General features: G+C 50.9%; 1 protein-coding gene across 8 annotated transcripts in view; it reads left to right on the plus strand.

The window, feature by feature from the left end:
- Window positions 1-22,956, plus strand: part of CAMKK2 (calcium/calmodulin dependent protein kinase kinase 2) — a 47,493-nt gene extending 24,537 nt beyond the window's left edge. For 3 of the 8 annotated variants that reach the window (XM_070516005.1, XM_070516007.1, XM_070516006.1), the window contains exons 7-17: window positions 597-633; window positions 5,552-5,573; window positions 5,718-5,806; window positions 7,137-7,336; window positions 7,940-7,993; window positions 10,088-10,161; window positions 10,257-10,344; window positions 11,487-11,615; window positions 16,197-16,297; window positions 16,833-16,875; window positions 19,543-22,956. In XM_070516005.1, coding sequence (XP_070372106.1) covers window positions 597-633; window positions 5,552-5,573; window positions 5,718-5,806; window positions 7,137-7,336; window positions 7,940-7,993; window positions 10,088-10,161; window positions 10,257-10,344; window positions 11,487-11,615; window positions 16,197-16,297; window positions 16,833-16,875; window positions 19,543-19,707 — 1,002 coding nt within the window. In that variant the 3' untranslated portion in view covers window positions 19,708-22,956. The remainder of the gene's footprint in view (window positions 1-596; window positions 634-5,551; window positions 5,574-5,717; window positions 5,807-7,136; window positions 7,337-7,939; window positions 7,994-10,087; window positions 10,162-10,256; window positions 10,345-11,486; window positions 11,616-16,196; window positions 16,298-16,832; window positions 16,876-19,542) is intronic. The other 5 variants (XM_070516009.1, XM_070516010.1, XM_070516011.1 and 2 more) reach the window with 3 other exon arrangements.
- Window positions 22,957-23,925: the final 969 nt, after the last annotated feature.

Consider the following 23,925-nt stretch of genomic DNA (forward strand, 5'->3'; position numbering starts at 1 on the left):
AGCTCCTGCCATGTGCCTAGTCCTGTGCAGGGCACCATGGAGGCAACCGAGGTGGATCTGCCTGCCACCTGCCCTTGGGAGAGAGGGAGAAAGTGTGATAAAAAAAAGCAGGAGGGCCGTGAGAGAGGGCGAGAGAGGAAGTGCTGGGGCGATTCCAGGCAGGGAGACGTCATTTCCTGGGCAGCAGGGAATGGGGGCACTTCATGGAGGAGTCCACAGAGCCCAGACAGGGTTTGAATTTTCACCCTGAGGATCAGTCCATTGTCTCCTAGGAGACAGGCGGGATTCTTAGTAAAGTTGAGACATTTCCCAGGGGAGGAATTTGTCCCTTCCCTTTTGTAGCCTCCTTTCTGGGTGTTTTGGACCCTTGAGGATTGGGCTAGAAGGTGCCTATTTTCCAGATGGCCATTTGGATCGCACCCTCTGGGTTCTCTCCAGTGCCCTTCATCTTAACTGGGAAAAACAGCGGAAAGCACGGCCCTCCCCTCGGCGGATGCAGGCATGCGGATGCTGCTTCCTCTCTGCTCATATCTGTTCTCTCTCTTCCTCTCCCCTGCTCCTTATCGCCTGCCTGTTCCGTGGGGCTGCGCCAACAGGTCCTGGATGACCCCAATGAGGACCATCTGTACATGGGTAAGAGAGCCCTTGCCTTCCGCTGCCCTCGCTCTGGCAGCTGCCAAAGCCCAGGGGCCCTCTCGAGGCACCCTCTGTCCCTGGCCTCTTGCACCAAGGACAGCTTCCCCTTTCGCGCTCTAGCTGGGCCCCACAGGGAGCCACAGAGAAGGCCGTACCCCTGGTTTGAAGCAGGAGGTGGAAGCGAGTTCTTGCTGGGCCTTTATCTGGATGGCCTATTCATTCATTTGTGAACGCTTATTGAGCACCTACTGTATGCTGGGCACCGTTCTAGGCACTAAGGATGCAGTGATGAGTAGGAAAGACAAGGCCCCTGCTCTTATGAAGTTGTTATTCTAGTCGGGCAAGACAGATAGTCAACACCTAAATAAACTGGATCATCAACTTCGGATAGATGTTCTGAAGATGATTAAACCAAGCGATGTGAGAGAGAGAGATGGAGGGGCCATTTCAGATAAGAGGTGACCATTCGGCACCTGAGTGGTAAGGACACAGCCCGGTTACATCTGGGGAAGAGCATTCCAGGCAGAGGGAACAGCAGGTGCAAAGACCCCGAGGCTGGTGAGAGCTTAGCATGTTTGAGAAAAATATGGCTGGAGCAGAGTAAACTAAGGAAGTGAGTGGGGATGAGGATGGACCTGAGAGGTCATGGTGGGGCATTTGAGTCTTAGGGGGCCATTGAAGGATCTGGGCACTGCACATGGAAATGGAAGGACTCAGGTGTGTCCTCAGAGACATCATTTTTTTAAAATGGTGAAGACATGAGGCAGCCCTCAGTCAGCTCTCAGCATAAGTGCTGATGAGGGAAGGAAGGGCAGGACTAATTCAAAACTGGACAGCAGACTGTCAGGCCCAGGAATGCCTGATTGACAGGTCACATGTCCTGGTAATGTCTGGCTTCGGTGGGTGTTCAGACGAGCCTGTGCATTCGAGCGAGTACAAACGACAGCAGAGAGGGGTATCAAGGAGATGAGGGAAGTGGACATGGCCAAGCTCAGTCTAGAATCCAGAAGTCTCCTGGATGAGCAAAGGGATGATCCTTTGCTGCACAAGGACTGATTGATCATAAAGGAATGGGTCTGGTTTGAAAATAGAGCTCAGAGCTCAATTTCCCCTAAAATAGTTGCTGTGGTTCTGTTCTGAGGATGCTGTTGTTGTGCAGGACATTTTATTTCCCCCCAGGGTATTATTGTGAAAAATGCTAAGCCTACAGAAAAGTCGAAAGAACAGTACAGTAAATCCCTGTATACCTACCACCCGTATCCAACAGTTAGTAACTTTTTGTCATATTTGCTTTATCAGTCTAGCTGCCCACCCATCCATTTCTCTGTTTTTTTATTGCTGAACCGTCCAAAAGGAGCAGACGTCTTGACATGTCAGCCCCTAACCCCTCAGCGTGCATCTCATAATAAGGACATTCTCCTATAGGACTGCAGGACATTGTCACATCTGAAAAAGTTACTGCCACTTCCTCGAGAGCATCTAGTGTGCAGTCCAAATTCAAATTTTAGAACTTTTAAAACCTTCCCTTAGAAACAATTTAGAAGCGACACAGTAAATAACATCAGGTATGTTAACTTAAAAAAATTTTGAGACAAGGAAACATTGTAAAAATGTGAACATTACAGAATCACAGTATTTCTCAAAATGCGGTACCACCCCCCACTTTGCATCTGCGAGATGATGTTAGGTGAGATGTGGACAAACATTAAAAAAAATTTTTAGATTTGATTTACTATTGTATAGGAAAAACTGTCACCAGCACAACACTCAACTCATGATTTCATGGATATCATTACCTACAATAGGGCTAAAAACTTGAGTTGATTTCAAGAAAAATATGAGACAAATAATACTTTACCTGGTTTATAGATATGGCCAGATTATAAACACGGTAGGCAAATGAGAGAAGTTTGGGGAAATACAGCAGAAGTCACAAAATGTAGATCGTTTTGGGCACAGAATGGCATCCCCCGCATAATTACCACCCTTGGGGCCCCGGACCTGACTCTGCATGGCTTTGTTTCTGAGGTGGTTGTTTGTTCATTCGACAAACATCACAGTTTGTTGGGCCCTGTTGTAGCTTCTTCAGGGAACAAAACTCAAAGCTCCCTGCCCTCAGGGTACTTTCTTGCTGTGGTGAGGACAGACAGACACACTCAGCGATGTGTCTGCATGGGTCTTAAGCGTAGGCTTCAAGGGGACGACACCATGGGGAAAAGCAAACCTGAGCAGGCTGAGGGGAGCCAGGAGTTCCAAGTCAGGGGATTGGGAAATGGAGTGGCTCCTCGAGATGCCTCACTGAGGGGACGTTTGTGCAGGACGGTGGGAGCCGGGTGGCAGAGGGACTTTGCCTTGTGCTGAGCGGGAAGGCAGCCATTGGAGGGCTTTGAGCAGAGGAGTCAAATGCGTATGGAAAGAACATGCCCCAAGCTCCGAGGGGGAGTTGCCGAAGCCCTTTGAACCAGGCAGTTGCAGGGCCAGAGTTGTCCCTTCTCAGGCGGCCGTGTGGAAGGGAGCCGTGCTGACTTTCGGTCTGCAACTCCAGTGGTTTTGAAAATCTTTCCAGCCGCAGCCTTGTGTGGTGAGCCTGACCCTCAAACGGTCATGAACATGATCAGTATTTCTAGAGGTTACGACCTTCCTACTCACCGCTCAGCCCCGGGAGTGGTTAAGCTGTTAGTGACTGAAAACAGACCTGTTTCAACAGGCTGGCTTCTCTGGGCGGTGCTTGGGTGGGTGGGAGGAAGGTGCAGAAAGTCGGGAGGCAGCTCTTGAGAGACTGGAGGGGCTGGAGGGGCTGGAGGGGCTGGAGGGGCTGGAGGGGCTGGAGAGGCTGGAGGGGCTGAAGAGGCTGGAGGGGCTGGAGGGGCTGAAGAGGCTGGAGGGGCTGGAGGGGCTGGAGGGGCTGGAGAGACTGGAGGGGCTGGAGGGGCTGGAGAGACTGGAGGGACTGGAGGGGCTGGAGGGGCTGGAGGGGCTGGAGGGGCTGGAGCAGAGGCAGCCCGCGTGCCTGTCTGGGGAAGCCTTTCCCTTGGTGCTGCCGCCTTGGCTTCTGACCACAGGCTGAGGCCGTGGCGGATCTGCTCTGCCGCAGTCTTGCCCGAGCTGGTTGATGAACCTGAGGACAGGGAGGGGCCCCGGGGGAGTCAAGTTCCTTTTCTGGTCAGAACCTTTAAGTTTTCTTTTTGTCTGAGCAGGCGGCTCTTTGTCCTTGGCCACCTCAGCCCTTGGAGAGTTTTGAAACAACACTTTGGTTTCTTCCTTAAGAAACTCCAGTGTGGGGAGATGATTCCAGAACCACAGACAACTCCAAAGTTATTCTCCACTGGATTTTGAAATCCACTGTGCTATTTTCTCACTCCCTAAAGTGCAGCCTCATATTCCCAGTTATGTTTGTCTGAGCAGAACAAAATTAGAAGAACTATATCCCACGACCCAGCAGGTCCACTCCTAGCCATATACCCAGAAGAACTGAAAGCAGATATCCACACAAATACGCGCACGTGAATGCTGTCCACGCGTGCTCACATCAGCAGTGCTCACAAGAGCCAGACTGTGGAGACACCCAAGTGTCCGTCAGCTGATGAATGGATAGTCAAAATGTGGCACATCCACACAGTGGAGTATGTTTCAGCCGTAAAAAGGAATAAAGTGCTGATCCGTGATGCCACGCAGATGAACCTTGAAAACGTTATGCTAAGTGAAAAAAAGCCAGTCACAAAAGGTCACGTGTTGTGTCATTCCATTTATATGAAATGTCCAGAAAAGGCAAATCCGTTGCAACAGCACTCAGAGGAGTGGTGGCCAGGGGCTGGGGAGGAGTTACGGGGAGTGACTGCTAATGGGGTTTCTTTTGGGGGGATGAAAATGTTCTGGAACTAGATAGAGGCGATGGTTGCACACACAATATTGTAAATACTAAACGCCACTGAATTATACACTTTAAAATAGTTAATTTTATGTTACAAAAATTTCACCTCAATTTTCCAAAAATGCAAAAAACAAACAAAAACACCCCAGCAACAACAAAATACTGCATTCCCTGAACATAGTTTATCTACTACTTGGTGGGGGGGTTCCCCACACGCAGGGCTGGCAGGAAGCTGGCGGGCAGTGGGGCATGTGCGTGTTGGGTGGGCACGTGGGTCAAAAAGGGCCCTATTTCAGAGGAATGGGACGAATTGTTCTTTGAGGCGATGAGGAAACCTCCAGCCCCGCCTCTAGGTCCAAGTCTTATTTTGGATTGAGAGTCACAGGAAAGTGTCTGAGGGCCAGCTGACCACAGAGCGTTGAGGAGTTGTAACAAAATTATCCAACCTTTCTTGGTCTGTAGCCTGACACCTCCTGGCAGCTTGGAGAATGCGGGAGGCATTGTCAAAACCTGTTCTTGCTGTTTCTTGAATTGCAACTTCCCTAGGATTCCGAAGACTGCTAGGGCTACTTTGTCCCTAAGTAAGATGATGTTTGGGTTGTGTCCCCTTAGACCTGTGCTTTGGCGTAAGATGGCTCAGGAGCTAGGTGTGACTAAGAGGACATAGGTGAGCATCAGTCACACCCCTGGCACCTCCAAGGTATGAGTGGAGAGATGAAAGGAGCCCATGAGCTTTCCCGCCTGTCTGTCTCCCCGCTTTGTTTTCTCTGGCCAGATGGTCCTCAGCTGTTTTAAGGACCAGAAGTACGGCTGGGCTAGGATCCCAGGGACACCGGAAATCTCTGACCCCTAGCCTCGTGATAGGAACTTAGAAAAGCAGGACCGTGAGCGGCGTTGGTTTGGTGGCCTGTTCCTCTCCCCAGCCCAGTCCCAATTTTAGTTTCTGTGCTTCCCGGTATTCCTAGGGGTGGTCGTGAGGTGGGGCGGATCAGGAGGAAGACAGATTTCCCAGTGTAACCATTTACCCCCTTCTCTTCCCTGCAGTGTTTGAACTGGTCAACCAAGGGTGAGTGTCCCAGCTTCCGGTGGGCGTGATGCCCAAGGCTTCTAGAGCTGCAAAGCCGAGCCAGGCGGCACTGGGCTCTGCTGGCGAGAGAGGGCAAAGGCCGGTGTGTCCGGTTTGCTTTTCATACCTGTGTCGACCTTTCAGGCCTGTGATGGAGGTGCCCACCCTCAAACCGCTGTCTGAGGACCAGGCCCGTTTCTACTTCCAGGATCTGATCAAAGGCATCGAGTACTGTGAGCGGGGCCTGTGGGAGGACTTGTGCCCCGGGGGGTTAGCATTCCCCGGTAGTGGGTGGAAAGTTTCTCATTTTCCTCCTGGAGCTCAAGAAGGTGGGAGGGAAACAGAATTGTCTGAGATGCAGAGTCACGGACAGCCACAGAGAGCCCTGCTGGGGCCGCCGTGCCCCTGGTGAGCAGAAACCCTTCTTCCGGCCACACACAAAAATGAAAAGCAATAACTATAGTGACTAATTATCCAGCATTTTCTATGTGTACCAGGCACTGACAGGCGCTTTATTTGCATTGTCCCTTATTCCTCCCAGCAGCCCTGAGAGGGGATCTTGTTAACCTCCTGGAACCTTAGTTTCCTCTCCTGTAAAGTGGGAATAAAGAATCTGTCACCAGGGCTGAGATCAGCTGCTGCCCATCGGTAGTTCTGACTGGCGGGTGTCCTTTCTTCTGCTGGTTGTTAAGCATCTTGACTCTTACCCTTGCTGATCACATCGGATTGTTGTGAGATTTAAATGGGAAGCACTTAACCCAGGGCCTAGGGCCCAGGACTGGACACTCAGCAATGGGCGCTACTCCTCATCTCCATCATCATCCTCATCATCACCACAGGAATGCAGTTGGGTCTTCCACACCATAGGATTGTCCCCTGCCATGGCCTGACATCTGGGCAGAAGAGTTAGCCAAGTCCCCAATCCTGCTGTGTGGGTCACACTTCACGTCAGCCTGCTCCAGTCCTTGTTGGTTTGGTGAACAGGTTGAGGGTTGACATTAGTAAGTGAAAATATGTTTGACTGTCACAAGTCTTGAGGCTTCTAGCTGGGAGCCAAGCTTAACAAGAACTCTCTATACACTGTCACACCTACTGTAGCAGGCGGTTACTAATTGCTATTGGCGTTTGTTTTTTCACTCCTCTTTTTTTTTTTTTTTGTGAGGAATATTGGCCCTGAGCTAACATCTGTGCCAATCTTCCTCTATTTTTGATGTGGGACACCGCCACAGCATGGCTTGATGAGCAGTGTGTGGGTCCATACCCAGGATCCGAACCCGTAAACTCTGGGCCTAAGTGGAGCACACTAACTTAACCACTATGCCACCAGGCTGGCCCCTTACTCATTTTTGAAGACTGGAGAACTTCCTTAAAGACACTCTTTTCCCCTCATCCTTCAGAGCTGTGGGTGTTCAGTGGGTTTGGGAAGGCAGGGCTGGGAAGGGCCTGGGCTGTGGGAGAACAGTATGGTCCATGCTTGTGTCTCCGGGCTGTGCGGGCCATGTGGAGCTCCTCACATGGGCTTCCTGTCCCCTCTCTCCCATCTGGTGTCTACCCCACCCCCAGTGCACTACCAGAAGATCATCCACCGAGACATCAAACCTTCCAACCTGCTGGTTGGAGAAGATGGGCACATCAAGATTGCCGACTTTGGTGTGAGCAATGAGTTCAAGGGCAGCGACGCGCTCCTCTCTAACACTGTGGGCACGCCCGCCTTCATGGCACCTGAGTCGCTCTCGGAGACCCGGAAGATCTTCTCTGGGAAGGTGGGTTTGGACCTGCCTGAGGTGCTGAGTTCTGTGCCTGTGTTAAGGTCCTTTCAGTTGAAAGCAGCAAAAGTCCAGTTTAGACAGGCTTAAACAGTAAATCCATTGGATCGTGTACATCAGGAGTGGGGCACGTTTGGCTTCAGGCTTGGCTAGGTACAGGGATTCAAATAGGAGTCTGTCTTTCCATCCCTCAGCTATTTTCCTGAAATGGTTTCCTCCCTAAGTGGGTTGGTCACCAGCAGATCTAGGCTACTTGCTTATCAGAGTTTACCAACCTCAGTAGAAAGAGAATTCCTCTTTCTGAAGAGCTCCAGCGAGAATCCTGGGATTGACTCTGATTGGTCCAGCATGGGTCGTGTGCCCATCCTGAACCAATCACTGTGGCTGGGGGAAGTGGTGCTCTCAGTGGCCGGGTCTGGGTCATGTGCCCACCCAGAGGCCAAGGGGCAGGATCAGCCCCACCCCAACTCTATAAACCGAGAGTCAAAAAGAGGTGGTTCCCCAAAGGATAGCTGGAGGATTGGTTGCTGGACAGGCAAAAACAGTAGAAGCCCTTCACTGCCCCGTGTCCCCTCACGTGAAGCTCTCTTTTTCTTGCAGGCCTTGGATGTTTGGGCCATGGGTGTGACGCTGTACTGCTTTGTGTTTGGCCAGGTAACAGGGTGGGCTGTCCTGTCTCCTGAGTGATGCTGGGTGGCCCCCTTGGATTAATAGTTACCCTTGCAGGGAGACAGTATTTATTCATTTAAAAGTCATATAATTTTATTTCCACAGTTAGATCTGAATATGAAAAAGGGTGCCTTCCCAAATGTATATATCTGTATATGGTAGTCATATCTGTGAAAAAATGCTGTGATAAAACAGAAGGATTGACAGAGGCTCAAAAAGGTTATAAATAGTTGATGCATTTAAGGCAAGGACAGCAAATGTGCCACCTCTTCCCACTCCTAACTCCAAGACAGACATCACTAATCAATAACTGCACTCTTTCCTCTTGAGCCCAATACTGCTTTGATGTTCTCGCCGGAGCGTTCCTAGAAGCTGTTGCTGGAGGGATGGAATTGGAATGCAAGTTAAAGTCCATGTGGTGTTATTGATTTAGGGGTGCCGTTTCGTCTTTTCTTAATTGTTGTTCTTTTGTTGTTGTTTTTATATTATCGATATTTAGGGGCTTCTATTTTTAACTCTGAAGTTCTGATTGATTATGCGAGCAATAAGAGCATGAATTTTTCCTCTTCATGAGCTTGTGCTCCTCTTAGCGAAAACTTAAGAAACTGGTCCTGTGAGGCAGTAAAGGAGTTTATAATCTCCTCCCCCACAATGTTTGATTAGGACATTTTCACTCATATAGCAAAGCTGAAAGAATTATACAAAAAAACACCCATGCAGCAACCACCTGGATTCCACCGTAAATGTTTCACTGTACTTGCGTTATCACATGTCCATCCATCCTCGATCTGTCTTATTTTGTTACACGTTTCAGAGTGAGTTGCCGACACTGCTACACTTCCTTCCAAATGCTTCAGAATGTGGTCGTTAGTTACAGCTCACTATTTGTTTATGGTTCTTTTTTTTTCTTTTGGGGTGGAATTTACATAAAATGAAATGCCCAGATCTTCAGTGACTATTTAGTGAGCTCTGTCAGTTGGATCCACCTGGGCAATCCAGACTCCCATCTCAAGTTACTGCTCTCATTGAAACCATTTTCTTTGGACAGGAGTGGACCAGGTCACTTTCTGCGACCTTTTCCAACCTTCCGAGCACCCCACATCAAGATTCTTTTTTCTGGCACAATACCTGAGCTCCTCCTGGTCAGGCTCTCTGCTGGGCGAGAGCATCACTTTGTCACCTGGGAGGTGGCTTCAGAGTCAACCTAGTCTAGGCTCAAATCCCATCTTTGCACTTCCCGGGACACATCACCTGTCTTAGCTTCTGTTTCTCTTCTGTAAAAGGAGAAGAATACTTAATTATCTCTTATGGCTTCTGAGAGGATCGACAGAAATAATTCAAACATTCATTAATTCCACAAGTATTTATCAAGCCCCTCCTACGTGCCAGGGATGCTCCTGGCTCTGGGGAGTCAGCAGTGAGCAAGACGGACGAAAATCCCTGCCCTCTTGGGGCTGACCTTCCAGTGCAGGAGTTAAACAGTGAACAAATGCACGTGTAACATAACATCAAGAATTGGTGCTCCGAGGAGAAGTCACAGGGTGGTGGGAGGGACTGTCTGTCTGAGACAGAAGCTCAGGAAGGCCTCCCTGAGAAGATGGGCTGTGATCAGACACCTCAATGATATTGTGCAGATGCTGGTGGGAAGAACATTCCGGGCAGAGGGACCAGCCAATGAAATGTTGGTCCTGAGCGACCTCAGTCCAGGGCCTAGCCCAGGCTCGGTCCTCACGAATCATCGCTGTTGCCACTGTGTCTTTTGTGTTGTTCTTAGCATTATTGTTGTTCACCTGACAGGTGAGTGAGGAAGAGTGCTCGCTTTCGTATAAGCAGATAAATTACAGCACAGCTACAGAGGAAGGCTGCTGTGCGTTTGGGAAGGGCTCTAGCCCTTCTAGAAGGACGTGCCTGGGCCTTCTAGAACTTAGGAGGATGGGAACTGCTTCCTCCCTAGACCAGGCCCCTGGGCTGTTTATTTCTCGGCTGTAACCCATGCAGAGTGACACCAGCACAGGGCCGCCCTTGCAGGACGCGTGTGTCAGCCGCTGACAGCCATCTGTCCTTGACCTCTCTCTGCAGTGCCCGTTCATGGACGAGCGGATCATGTGTTTACACAGTAAGATCAAGAGTCAGGCTCTGGAATTTCCAGATCAGTGAGTATCGCCTGTCTATCCCAAGGCGCCTCCCTCTCCAAGCCCTCGGTGGTCCTGTGTATGTCTCCCACCCCTGATGTGTCTCCTACCCCCAGGCCCGACATAGCTGAGGACTTGAAGGACTTGATCACCCGCATGTTGGACAAGAACCCTGAGTCCAGGATTGTGGTGCCAGAGATCAAGGTACCTGGGGGTCACCACTGCCCCATGGGGCGTGCACCAGGGGCTCAGCCTGCATCCTCTGCTTGGAATTGTTTGGCTCAACCCTGCCTTGGCCAGGCCCCACACCCCTCCGCCCACAGTGCCGTGCCCTTCTTGGCACCACTGCCCTCCCATGCCCTGGGGCCTCTGGGCTGCTGGGGCTGCTGGGGGGCTTGGAGGAGGATTTAGGACTTGTGTTCACTGTGGTTGTGGAAGTGGGATCTGTTGCCAGCCAGGCAGCCCACACTCACTCGGATTGGCTTGGGCTGATGCATCCACCCTCCCTGGACCAGACCAGACTGGGGCCTCTGTGTGCTCCACGCCCTGGCTGCTGAAGTCCTGGGTCCTTTCCTTGACCCTGCCTGTCCCTTTGAGAGATTGTAATGAAGGTGGGAGGAAGTTAGTGCACAGTTTGACCCCCTCCCACTCCAGCCTGCTGAATTCCACCTAGTTGCAGAAAGCACTGTTAGGAGAGACCCTTGTCCACCGCCATACCCCACCAGTGCCACACTGCCAATGCCACATGCACACATCTGGCCCTTTAAGAAACCTAGAGATTTGCTGTGGGAGCTCCTAGGCACCTAGATAACTAGCATTTGAAGAGGCAGCAGCCCCAAAGGTTACAAATAAGGAGTGGGTAGTGGGGGACAGACCCCTGCTGGGTCTTCTCCTGATTGTCCTTCTGACTGGTCAAACTGAGCCTCCAATTCCCCTTCTGTGGAATGGCGAGGATGCCGCCTGCTCTGAGCTAAGCCTTCTGGGCATCAGGGAGAGTTGCTGAGGAGTGATGGGTGCTCCTCAGGCAACCGTGTGAGGCAGATGCCAAATTCCAGTTACTTCTGCCAAGACCGGGAGCCAGATGGAGAATCTGGTCCAGTGTACATCCCGGCCTTGTAGCTCCCTCCCATTCTCTGTCTCTCGGCCTTTTCCACGTTTCCTCCCATCTTGCTCACCCCTACCCTCTCCTGGCTTGCCAGCTCTCTTGCATGCCTGACCTCAGGTCACTGCCTCTCCCCTCCCGCATTCCCTCCCTGGCTCTGCTCGCTGGCAGGGCCTTGGTGTTGCTCTCCGGCCTCTGAGAGCCAGCTGTGCCCACCCCTCACCCCTCCTGTCATTCGTTGAAGCTGCACCCCTGGGTCACGAGGCACGGGGCGGAGCCATTGCCATCGGAGGACGAGAACTGCACGCTGGTCGAAGTGACTGAAGAGGAGGTCGAGAATTCGGTCAAACACATTCCCAGCCTGGCAACCGTGGTAAGGCGGGACGAACCGCTGGCCGAGATAGAGCTGAGCTCAGCCTGGCGAGGACAGGCTGGGACCCAGGCGGGTGTCTCAGAAGCAGACGTTGGGCCTGAGAGTCAGAGGATGGCTGGGTCTGCCCCTAACCCATAGCCACCAGCCTCTGGGCCTTGGTCACACATTCGGCCAGGTGGCCCCTGCATCTTCCAGCTTTATTTCTGTCTACAGCCAGCTCCCATGTTACCGTAGAGAGGGCTGGTCCCTCTCTAAGGATCCCATTGCCTCTTTTGGAATCCCTGCTTTCAGAGCATGTCACGGGGAGCAAGGGGCGGAGAAGGACCAGGGCAGCTGCCAGGGATGGGAGCTGGAGCCAAGGTCTCTACCATGGGATTCCCACCTGGCTGGATCTTAGTCTCCAGAGAGGATGGCTTAGCTCGTCTCACATCTGCCATGTGGGCAGCTTCCAGGGCTAGGGGCAGGGGCTCCCACTTCACATGCCTCAGAAAGTTCTTCCTGACACCTGAGGGTGAGAGTTTGCTCAGGAGCCACCAGGCCCCCTTCTGTGGCCTTACATTTGGGTCCTGACCCCAGAAGAAGGAGCCAGAATGTGGAGTCCCCAGGCCTAACCTCGGAGACTCTGGGAATCACCCAATTGCCAAGCCTCTGCCCCAAAGAGTATCTGGTTCAAGGAGGGAAACCAGGACCCTCAGGGGCCCAGGCTCCAGGCAGCAGTCTGAGGGGCAGAATCCAGCTGGCTGCCCCACCATAAGCACCTGTAAAGCCCCAGGGTGCATTAGGCCAGCCCCAGCACCAGCAGACAGGCAGGGCCTGACTCTGGGAGGGGATCAGTGGGACTGTCTACAAAGGCACAGTGTCCAGCCTCGAGTGACTGCCCTTTTAGGAGCCCAAATGCTGGCTCCTTCTCCCCCAGCTTTGCACTTCTCCCTCCTGCTTCCCCACATACCTTCTCTCCTCCTTCCAAACCCTGAGCCCCGGGGTGGGGCATCCATTTACATCTTCCTCCTCCTCCCCGACCTGGGGCCTCTGCATGACCTTCTCTATTAAAAACTCACCCGCACCAATTCACTCTTTCTCATCCACCAACTGCACCCATGTCCTGTGTCTACCATGGGGGCAGCTGGCGTTGGACCCTGGTGCCCACCATGGGTTATTCTGTTCCAGGCTGGATATGTTCTTGGGAGAAGGCAATTGACCCTAGAGGTCGGTATTAATCATTGATTATTCAGGAAGTACTTCTTGAACACTGAGTGGTTTCTGAGGCCTGTGCTGGGAGCAGGGGGTCCAGTGATGAATAAAACCAACGTGGCACCTGCCATCCTGGAGAGGCAGATGCTGGGCAAACAGCCAACAAATAAATGTACAGTGTAACGGGCTGCGAGGTGTACCCCGGCCCTAAAGGAGGGGCGCGGCCCAGGTGAGGGGTTGGAGAAGGCTTCCTGGAAGAGGTGGACGTGCACTGAGAGGATGGCAGGGTGTTAACCGGGCCGAGAGAGAGTGGAGGGCGGAGGGTGTTCCCGGCAGAAGGAACAGCACCTGCAGTGATGCTCTGGTGGGAGGGAGCTAGGCCAACACGAAGCCTCGAGGAAGCCAGGGCCACTAAAGCAGAGCAAGGAAGGAGGAGGGAGGGTGGCATGAGGCTGGGTAGGAGGTGGGGCAATGGCAAACATTTAAATCTTGGTCCCAAGAGGTGTGGGAAGCACCTGCAGGGTTTGAATTGGGGCAGCAGCACGGTCAGAGTTGGCTTTGGAAAGATCCCACAGGGAGGATGGACTGTGGGGGCCAGGAGGAAAGCAGGGGCTACTGCAGCCATCTGGGGGGGACGGGGCTGGAATAGGGAGGTCCAGGCCCACTCCTGACACCCAACATGTACTGGGCACAGGGTTACAGAGATGAACTAGGTACAGCGCCAGCTCTCACGGGGCTCCAGCCTCATAAGAAAGATGGACTCAGAATCACCCTCCTGTGCCATCACACGGCAACAGGCCAGCGCAGAGAGGAATAAGAGTGGAGGCTTCACAGAGGAGGAGCTCCTTCCGCTGGGTCCTGAGGGCTGGAAAGGGTTGTCTGGCTTGACAAGGCCCCAGGGGAGGGGCAGGGCGGTCTCCTGAGGGAGAGCGACACCTGCAAAGGCCCACAGGCAAGGGGCTGGTGTGTTCCAGGAACCCGGAGCACGGGCCTTGCATCATTCTCTAAGTCAGTGTTTTTCTTTTCCTTCTTTTTTATTGAGATAGAATTCATGTAACATAAAATTAACCATTTTAAAGTGAACAATAAAGTGGCACTTATTACCTTTACAATGTTGTGCAACCATCATCTCTGTCGTTCTGAAACATTTTCATCCCCCCAAAAGAAACCCTGTATCCATTAGTAGTCACACTCCATTCCCTGACCACCCCCACCACCTCCACCCCAGCAACCACCAATCTGCTCTCTGTCTCTCTGGATTTGTCTGTTCTGGACATTTCACATCAATGGAATGGTACAGGATGTGGCCTTTGTGGCCGGCTTCTTTCATTTAACATCATATTTCTGAGGTTCATCCATGGTGTAGCATGTCATTCCTTTTTATGGCTGAATATTATTCCATTGTATGGATAGACGACATTTTGTTTATCTAGTCTGCAATTGATGGACATTTGGGTGTTTCCACCTTTTGATAAATCAGTGTTTTTTTAAACACTTTTCTTCTTAGCAGCACACCCTTAAAAAAAAAATTCAGAAGCTCACTTAGTACATGAAACAGCTTGAAGAGGCACCACACTCTGCTCGAAGTGGGTGGGAGCCCAAGTTTGGCTTCTCAGTGACTCCTTCTCAGGTGTTGAGACCATTTCTTTGAAAATTCCTTCCCAAGATACAGCAGCCAAAAGCACTCCCATGCTCCAGAACCTTCCATGGCTCCCTAGCTGGCAAGAGGATAAGTTACAAACTCCTATGAGTAAAGGATTTTTGAGTCATAGAGGGAGTGGAGTCTGGGTTTCCGAAACCGGCCTTGTCCACTGCCAGGGGTGGGAACTCTCTGTTGCCCACCCCACCCCTGGGGTGGATTGAGGGGGTGAGGCAGGGAGAGAAGCTGAGCAGTGGCTGAGGAATGTGGTCATGGATATTACCTTTCCCGAAGGATCCTCTCCTCAGGCAGGTGTTTCCCAACCAAGCTGCGGACCTGGTCTTTGTTAGAGTGGGTGGGGGGGTGGGCAACAGAGAGTTCCCACCCCTGGCAGTGGACAAGGCCAGCCCCCAGGGTCTCTCAGACCTAGAATGACCTTCAGGACCTCTGAGCTCCCTTGCCCTCACACCACCCCAGCCTGTGGACTGGCCATCCTCAGTGTCCTGGGATGTTTCCTCTGCTCCTTAGACTTGGACATGTGTTCCCCCTCCTCCATTGAAATGCAGCCCCCTGAGAAACTGGTACCCTTGTATGTTGCTTGTGGGAATGTAAAATGGTTCAGCCACTGTAGGAAACAATCTAGCAGCTCCTTAAAATGTTAAACATAGAGTTAACCATATGATCCTGAAATTCCACTCCTGGGTATATACCCGAGAGAAATGAAAACATTTTGTGTGGAAAACGTACATCCACGTAAAAACTTACACACATGTTCATAGCAGCATTATTCATAATAGCGAAAAAGTGGAAACAACCCAAATATTCACCAGTGGATGAATGGGTAAACAAAATGTGGTATATCCATACAAAGGAATATTATTCAGCCATGAAAAGAAATGAAGTACTGATACAACATGGACAAACTTTGAAAACATTATGCTGAGTGAAAGAAGCCAGACAAAAGATCGCATACTATGTGATTCCATTTATATGAAATGTCCAGAATAGACAAATCCACAGAGATAGAAGGCAGATTGGTGATTGCCAGGGGCTGAGGGGAGGGAGAATGGGGAATGACTGTTAATGGGTACTGGGTTTCTTTTTGGGGTGATGTAAGTGTTCTGAAATTAGATAGTGGTGATGTGAATATACTAAAAGTCATTGAATTGTACACTTTAAAATGGTGAATTTTATGCTATATGAATTATATTTCGATAAAAAATGTGTAGCTCCCCCCACTCCCCAGTTATACCTGGGAAGCAATAATTAGTTTCTTGTTGGGGTGGCCATAGATGGCTTTCATTGAAAATAAAGGCCTGGGCTTGAAGACAAGACAGGTTGATGGGCCAGGAGGACATGTCTCAGAGGAGACAGATGGTACCAGGTGTGCTTAAGGGAGAGTACAGGCCAGCTCTCCTGGAGCACAGTGTCCCTTGGTGTCAGATAGGCTGAAACTAGATTATGACAGGCCTTGAATGTCAGACGAAGGAGTTTAGGTCTTGTCTTGTTGGCAGTCAGGGAGCCATGGAGGGTTTGGGAGCAAAGGAACAGACCAGTCAGACTTGGTGATGGCTTCGGCTGCTGTATCCTGGGTGGGAAGGATGCTGTCCAGTGTCTCTCAAAGACCTGCCATCAGCCACAAGTCCTGGGAGCTGGCAGGGGCTGGGGGGAGAGGAAGAAGGAGATGGTACAAGGGAGGACGTTGCCCGGAATGCCCCCCAGGTGGCCGAGCCTCCTCTTCTCTCCTTCAGATCCTGGTGAAGACCATGATACGAAAACGCTCCTTTGGGAACCCGTTTGAGGGCAGCCGGCGGGAGGAGCGCTCGTTGTCAGCACCTGGGAACCTGCTCACGTGAGTGTCCACCTGCCTTCTTCCTGGCCGGGAGCTGGAGGCTGACTACAGGGCAGCCCTGCCTAGCCCACCCTGCCTGGGCCCATCCCTGGAGCGGTACCGTCTGGGAAGTCTCAGACCAGACCCGCCGGGCACACTGGGAAAATCAGAGCAGCTGCTGGCTTTGGTTTTGCCTCACCCTGTGCGCAGCATGCCTCCTTTTGCTGACAGCTAATCCACACTGAAGGTTTACCTTTCTCAGGGGATTTGCACTTTAACTGGGAGGGCTCTTGACAACCACAGAGCGCTTTTGTGGTACAGAAGCATGCGTGCTCGATAGTGGAATTTTCAGCCCTGTGATGGGTGAGCAAGGCCAGTCTCACTCCCAGGACCCTACGTGTCACAGCAGAGAGGTGTTCTCCTCATTATTTCCCTGGCAACAGCTCTGTGAAGCTGGTGTTTGGGGTCTGAGTGTCTCTGGGGTGGGGGACAGGCATCCCATGGATCCCATGTGTCCCTTCTCACTTCCCTTTTCCCTCCCCTCTGGCCATTCCAGCAAAAAACCAACCAGGGAATGTGAGCCCCTGTCTGAGCCCAAGGTAACGCCTGCCTGCCTGCATAGCCTCTGCTGGGGCCTGGGGGCGGGGGCAGCTGCAGAGCACGGGGCATCCCCACCCAGGCGGAGGTTCCTTCCAGCCTGTGCTGCTGTGCCCAGGCTCTTGGGCCTCTGGACCCAGGGTGAAAATGAGGGGCATCTAGGGGCTTGGACCCAATGGCGGGTCGTGCATGTGGGCTGGGGCTGCGGGTGCATGGCGCTCCACCTGGAATGCCTGTGAATTCACCCAGGTCCTATGGCCCAGTCTGGCACCCACATATGCTCCGTGCACGTCAGTGGCCTTGAAGCTCTGTCACAGGGCCCCGTGGCTGCCCCTGCTCTGGGTCCGCGTGGTCAGAGCATAGATCAGGCATGCTGCACTTGGTGGCTCTCCCCTGGGGCTCTACCCTACCCAGCATCTACCCTTTCTTCTCTGATGGATTAAGACCTAGAAAATAAGTCCCCTTCCAGCCTCTGTCCCTGCGGAGGATCTGGACCTTTTCCTTGAGACCACCCCTCTTTCAAACATATACCCAGGTCAGCGTTACCAGCACCTCCCAGGACAGATGAGAATTTTTGTCACTATAAGACCAAGATGACAAATACTTGGCACCCCTGTGCCACTCATCACCCCAGTGCCTGTGGCAGAGTGGAAATGCCAGTACTCTTCCCACTGAGCCCGACCTACCACGTCTTCCTCAACTGGGAGCTCCAGGGAGCTTTTTCTATGTGTTAGGAGCAGCTTTATTGAGAGATAATTCACATACCATACATTTCACCCATTTGGAGTGTATAATTCATTGGTTTTTAATATATTCACAGAGTTGTGCAACCATCAACACAATCAGTTGCAGTACGTTTTCATTAGCCTGAGAAGAAACCCTGCACCCTTAGCTATCACCACCAATCCCCTATTCCTGGAAATCACTAATCTACTTTCAGTTTCTATAGATTTGCCTATTCTGGACATTTCATATGAATGGAATCATACACTGTATGACCTTTTGTGTCTGGCTTCTTTCACTCAGTGTCATGTTTTCAAGGTTCATCCATGGTATAGCATGTGTCAGTGCTTCTTTTCTTTTTATGGCTGAGCTATATTCCATTGTATGGATAGACCACTTTTTCTTCATCCATCCATCAGGTGATGGACGTCGTTTCTACTTTTTGGCTATCATGAACAAATAATGCTGCTGTGAACATTTGTGTGCAAGCGGCAGCCATTTCTATTTGTTAGGAGTTGGCTTATGAGATGAAATTTACTGGCCACCCATATGTAGGAATCAAGGGCATATATGGTAATGTAGGAGGAACACTTGTTTGGGGGTTATTTATGCTTTTCTGGAGCAGAGAAAGCAGCAATTAGCAATCAGAGCCAGTCCACAGCTGGAGAAGCCTGCCAGGTTGTTCCCAGATCCACTGCAGCCAGGTTACGGGGTGGCCCCACCTAGCATTTGAGTCTCACAGGGTGACAGGTAGTGGAAGCCTAATGGGCTGGCCTTTACTCCACCTTTCTCATCTCAATCTCAAGTTTTAGGGTTTGTCTCCTGTCTGTGTGCAAGTCTGTCGTTTGTTTCTTTTCTTATTTTCAATGAGATCAAAATTGCAAGACACCAACAGACTGAGATTGGGCCAGAGGGCTTTTATTGCCCCTTTATTCCCTCACCTGTAGTCCCAGCAACGCCTGAGGGTTCCTGCACTTCCTTCAGCCTGCACTTGAGATGCTCTGGTTGTCCAAATGGTCCAGCACTTGGGAGCTCATGGGGCTTAGTTTAGTCGCAGGTCTTGAGTCCACGGCTCGCCAGCTGTCTGCTGTGAGAGCCAGCTGGTACGAGCAGGCAGCTGCTAGGGCAGAAATCGAGGGCCTGATTCCACATCTAGTTACAGCTGTCCTCCCTGGGAGATTTGACGCCCCTTGTTCTTTGGCAGAAACATAAAAAGCCAATGAGCTAGTGATTTTTAAACAGAGGGATTTCTTCCTAGGAATGTACAGACATGGTGCTTTCTCTTCCTTTGTATAGGTCAGTTTTCCTTATGGACATGAGTCCTCTGTGGCAACCCCAGTGGCTTCCCTTAGAAGGGGCAATCTTTGCTTGATGGTGGCAAGGGGTTTGGACCTTTCCTCTCTCATCACTTTCCCTCACATCTCCCATCACTCTGCCTATGTCTGTCACCTCAGGCAGCTCTAGCTGGGGGTGCTTCAGGATATGGCCTCTCGGGGACACAAGGACACTTCCTCCCACTTCCTCAGTCTCTTCTGCTCTGATCACTCACATGGCCCAGAGGAGGGCCCTTCTCTCTGTGCGAGGTGTCCCTTGGGCCTGTGTGCTGGGGCCGGTTCTGTTAACAACCGTTTCTGGAAGGCTATGTGCCAGACCAAGCCCAGGTGGTCCTGCTCGTTGCCCCCAAGAAGCTCACCTTCAGGTGACTGAAGAATCTTCAGTCTCAGCCTATAGTTCTTTCCATTTTTGGCAAATGATGCTGGTTTTCCATTTACAGAGGGGCACAAAGTCTCCTTTGAAACTTTTGTATAAGCAAGAAAAAAGGGGAAAGAATCTAGGAGAAGTGGTTAAGTAAATAATGTCCCAGGCAGTGCGGGAACGGGAGACGCTGGTTCAGGCTGTGCCCGCATGGCCCCGGTCTTAATGCTGGTTTTCTGTTCGGCGAGCAGGAAGCAAGGCAGCGAAGACAGCCTCCGGGGCCCCGACCCGCCCCCCGTGGGGGAGGAGGAAGTGCTCTTGTGAAAGGCGGTCCCCGCGTGGAGAGCTGGGTGGCCCCGGCCCCGGGCTCCCGCGCACGCATGCCTCCTCTGCGGCCCGACGAGGCGATGGACTAGCTGCCCGACCGCGCGACCTCGCATGCAGGCGGCTCACCTGCCCCCCTGCGTTTCCATAGCAGCATGTCCTACGGAAACCGAGCACGTGTGTAGAGCCTTGACCGTCATCTATGGTTTTTTTTTCCTTTGTTGTTTTAAAGGGGACAAAAAAAAAAAAACTTGACTCCATGACGTCGACCTTGGCCGCTGGCTGGCTGAATAGGCGGGTGTGAGGAGTTGGCAGACCCAAACCTACGTGCATTTTGGGACAGTTGCTTTTTAAAAACGTTTTTATGCCAAAAATCCTTCATTGTGAACTCAGAACCATGTCAGATATACCAAGTGAATGTGTGTGGGGTTTGAAAATTGTGAAAAACTGGCAGAAAACTCCGGCGACGTGGTCTGAGACCACAGTTAGTTACTGCATTTGAAAGGGACAGAAAGAGTGTGACTCCTCGTGCAAACCCTAAACCTTAGCACCTTCCAGAACCGTGGACTCAAGGAGTCGGGAGAGGGTTAGCCCTCAGTAGCTGCAGGGAGCTTCAAGACAACTTATTCGTAAGAAAGACTTTTCCATTTTTTTTTATGGGTAGAGTTGTTGTCAGGAAAACGGAAAGGGCTTGAAGTTTAATTGCTTCGCAAAGGGGATTTTGCAACCCTAGAAGGGCATTTAGTGGTTTGGTGGGAGAAGTTTCGCCTAAAGGACCGATCGGGTTTCTTAATGACAGCCGCTCAAAGCCGGTTTCTGAAATAGTTAAATCTCTTGTTCAATGAGAAAAACTTCAGGGTGAAATCCTACACTTCCATGTACATTACATGGCTCAAGAGTAAACCAAAAAACCATTTTCAGTTCTCTAGGCTGAACTCTAGAGGGGTTCAGAAATCATTTAGAGCTTCCAGGATATATTCCATGGCTTCAGGTATGTGATTGGAGTTAGAGCCAATGAAATCTATGCCTGTATATTAGCAGCTTAGCTTGTTTATAACCTGTGTATTCTAGAGACTGCTAAGGTTTGTGTTCTTCTTAAATACTAGCTGATTGTTGTAGTCAGTGAAACTTACCCAGTTTCTGGAGGGCCAGTTTGGAAATACTTTCATTCAACAGAGACAGAAATGCTTGTCCTTAACTGGCAAAGCTCTGTTAGGATCTACAGAGTAACTTTGGGGCAACCCCCCCTTTTTTTTTTTAAAGATTGGCACCTGAGCTAACATCTGTTGCCAATCTTCCTTTTCTTTTCTTCTTCTTCTTCTTCTCCTCCCCATAAGCCCCCCAGTACGTAGTTGGATATTCTAGTTGTAGGTCCCTCTGGTTGTGCTATGTGGGACGCCACCTCAGCTCGGCCTGACGAGCGGTGCCATGTCCGCGCCTAGGATCTGAACCAGTGAAACCCCGGGCCGCCGAAGCAGAGTGCAAAAACCCAACCACTTGGCCACGGGGCCAATGGGACACCCTTTTAGAGAAGATTGTTGGAACCCAGAGCATCCTCAGGTTCCAGAAGAACTAGGGTCTGGCACAGGAAGTTCTCCTTTGTGGCCGAAAGTCCAGAAAGAAAAGGTTTACCCTTTTGACTTCCAACTAGTATTGAGAAGTTTGGTTGCAGTTCAAGTGGGACATCTTCCGGAGCCACACGCGTGTGAGCGTGAAGTTCAAGGAGGAGGAAAATGGGATGGACTTTGCCCCGGGAGATTCCCAGTGCTTTTTGGAGTCTTGCTTGGGGGAAATAGTGTTGGTAACTGGGCTCAGAAAGATATGCTTTCCTATAGTTTCGCCTGATTAGCGTTGATCTGAGGACTTTTTGCAGAGAGAGAGAGAGAAGCAAGGCCTTGTGCCCCCCTGCTCGGCACTTTCACAGAGCCTGAGCGTTCTTGGCTTCCACAGATCTTCATAAGCTCTTGACTGTCGTTTACCTAGCCTTTTCTCACTATCCTATAAACAGTACAGAATTAGGGAATGCTGGTTTCCAAGAGCAGAGGACATCTGTCTGATGGAGGGTCATGTGGCCTGCTCTCTTTCTTTTTGTAACCCAGTACTTCCTCTTGCCCTCCTGTGCTTGTTTACATTTATGGGCTCCACCCCTCTGGGAAGAGATGGGGTCTGGTTAGTTTGCAATAAGCACCTTGCAGTGGTTAAAGTCAATGGGTCTTTAGTCTTAGTCCCAGCCTGTCTGTGTGGACTCCAGCCTGGCTGAGTGGCTCACATGGCTTGCCTGGGGAGGGCAGGCAGCATGTGGAGCTTTGGCAAAACAACTCCTGTGTTTACACAGCTGCATTGGACAACGCCATTTCTCCCACCACCAGACTCTCCGTGTAAGATTTCGTATGTGGAATGCCAGCGATCAGGCAGCACCCAGCTGCTTAGGTGGGTGGGTTAGGGGAGGGCCAAGTTCATAACTTCTTTCTTTTTTTTTTTTTTTTTTACAAAGAAACACCAAAGAAAGCTATAGAAAGGAACTGCCACCCCCGAAGTATAAGCAGAGGGCTAAAATGTAAAGCATTAGAGCTACCACTCTCTTGGAGCACAAACTGATTTTTTCAAAAGCCAGTTCTGTCAGGAAAGGGGAGCTGTCAGGAGCGGCTTTTCCAGGCAAGCAAAAAGGATGGCCATCAGTTTCTTCCGTCGCTGGCTCATCTGTGGGACCAATGTGGTGTAAGCAGCCTGTGGCTTGCACAAGTTCTCTACCCATCTTTCCTCCATCCTGTTCCACTTCCCTCATCTATTCCGCAGCCTTGCCAGTGGCTGCTATAAAGCCTTATCTAGCCCCTTGTTGGCACTTGGGGCCAGAGGGGCCATGCCCCCACTGGTCTGGCCTTTCCCTTTGAGTTAGGGCTCCTGTCCTCAAAGCCTTTCTGAAACAAGGAGGCCAAAACCTGTGCATTTAGACACATAGGTCAACCTGTTGCTCTCACCCATCTTCCAAAGGGGAGCTTCATGTTACGGGGGGAAGAACCATGACCTCCACTTGCTTCCAAGGTGCTAGGGAAGGTTTCAAGGTCGTCGGTTCCCATCTTCTCTCCAGCTTTACGGGCCAAGTTTCGTGGGACTGCTGACTTTTCTATTCTGTGATTGATTTAATGCCGGATGCTTCTGTTTTATTCCTGATCCTTTCTACTATGCATTTTCCTTTTATCAGGTGTATAAAGTTAAATACTGTGTATTTATCACTTAAAAGTACATGAACTTAAGAGAAAAATAAGACTTTGGTGTTTTCCACAGATGTTTAAGCTTCTCTGTAAACTTGAAATAAACGGACAGCAAAATGGTGCAAAGCCTGGCCTCTTTGGGAGTTTTTGTTGGTCGTTGTTTGAGTCAGTGCTCTGTAGGTGGTCTGTCCTTATGTCTGTTTTCCTTCCTTAGGCTGACAGCAAGATCAGGTGTCCAAGTTGGGGCTAGTGTCTTCAGCATCACATTATTCATCCCTAATTTAAGCATGTGCTAGTACCTCACTACTCAAAGTGTGGTCCCCAGATCCACAGCATCGGCATCACCTGGGGAATGGGTTAAAATGCAGATCCCCAGGCCCCGCTTAAACAAGATCCCCAGGTGACTCGTCTGCACGCTGAAGTTTGAGAAGCACTGCTCCAACAGGCAGGTCCTTGCGAGATTCTTCTGGTCGAGACCAAACAGGTGAACAGCTACAGGGGCAGTTTTCATCACACATGGAACACATCTCCTACATGACATTTCACCCCATGAAGTAGGTATTAACCCCATTTTATGGATCATCACCTGTAAACTGAGACTCAGAAAAGTTACGTCAGTTGTCCAAGGGCTCTGAATTTGTCAGCAAATTCAGTGTTCTACAGAACCTTGATGGTTGCCGGTTTTTATGGCGTCTGGAAACTGTTTCAGAACTGATGCTTTCTCCTGACTAGAGGCTGGGGTCCCCTGAGCTCCATATGTGAATCCAGCCCATGCCATTGCTTTACTGGCTTTGCACTTCATTTTTCTGTTATCAAAGGACAGTGGATGAAGTCTGAAAGATTCCTGTTGTAATGCTGCAGAAATACAACATTGAGATACTGCCTTTTGAGAGTCAAGAGCAGGTGTTCCTATTCAAGGACCCACTGAGAATCTGATGACAGCTACAAGAAATGCACACAGGTGCATCACTTTGCAGAGTTTTAGGGGTTTTGGAGCCTCCTGGAAGCCCATCCATGGATGCAAGGTTGAAGGACCCCTCCTTAGGAGGCAGCACCAGGCAGTGCCAACCAGTGGGGATGGAGCTGAATGCAAGATGA

Source organism: Equus asinus, chromosome 8, assembly GCF_041296235.1.
Source record: "Equus asinus isolate D_3611 breed Donkey chromosome 8, EquAss-T2T_v2, whole genome shotgun sequence".
Taxonomy (NCBI): domain Eukaryota; kingdom Metazoa; phylum Chordata; class Mammalia; order Perissodactyla; family Equidae; genus Equus; species Equus asinus.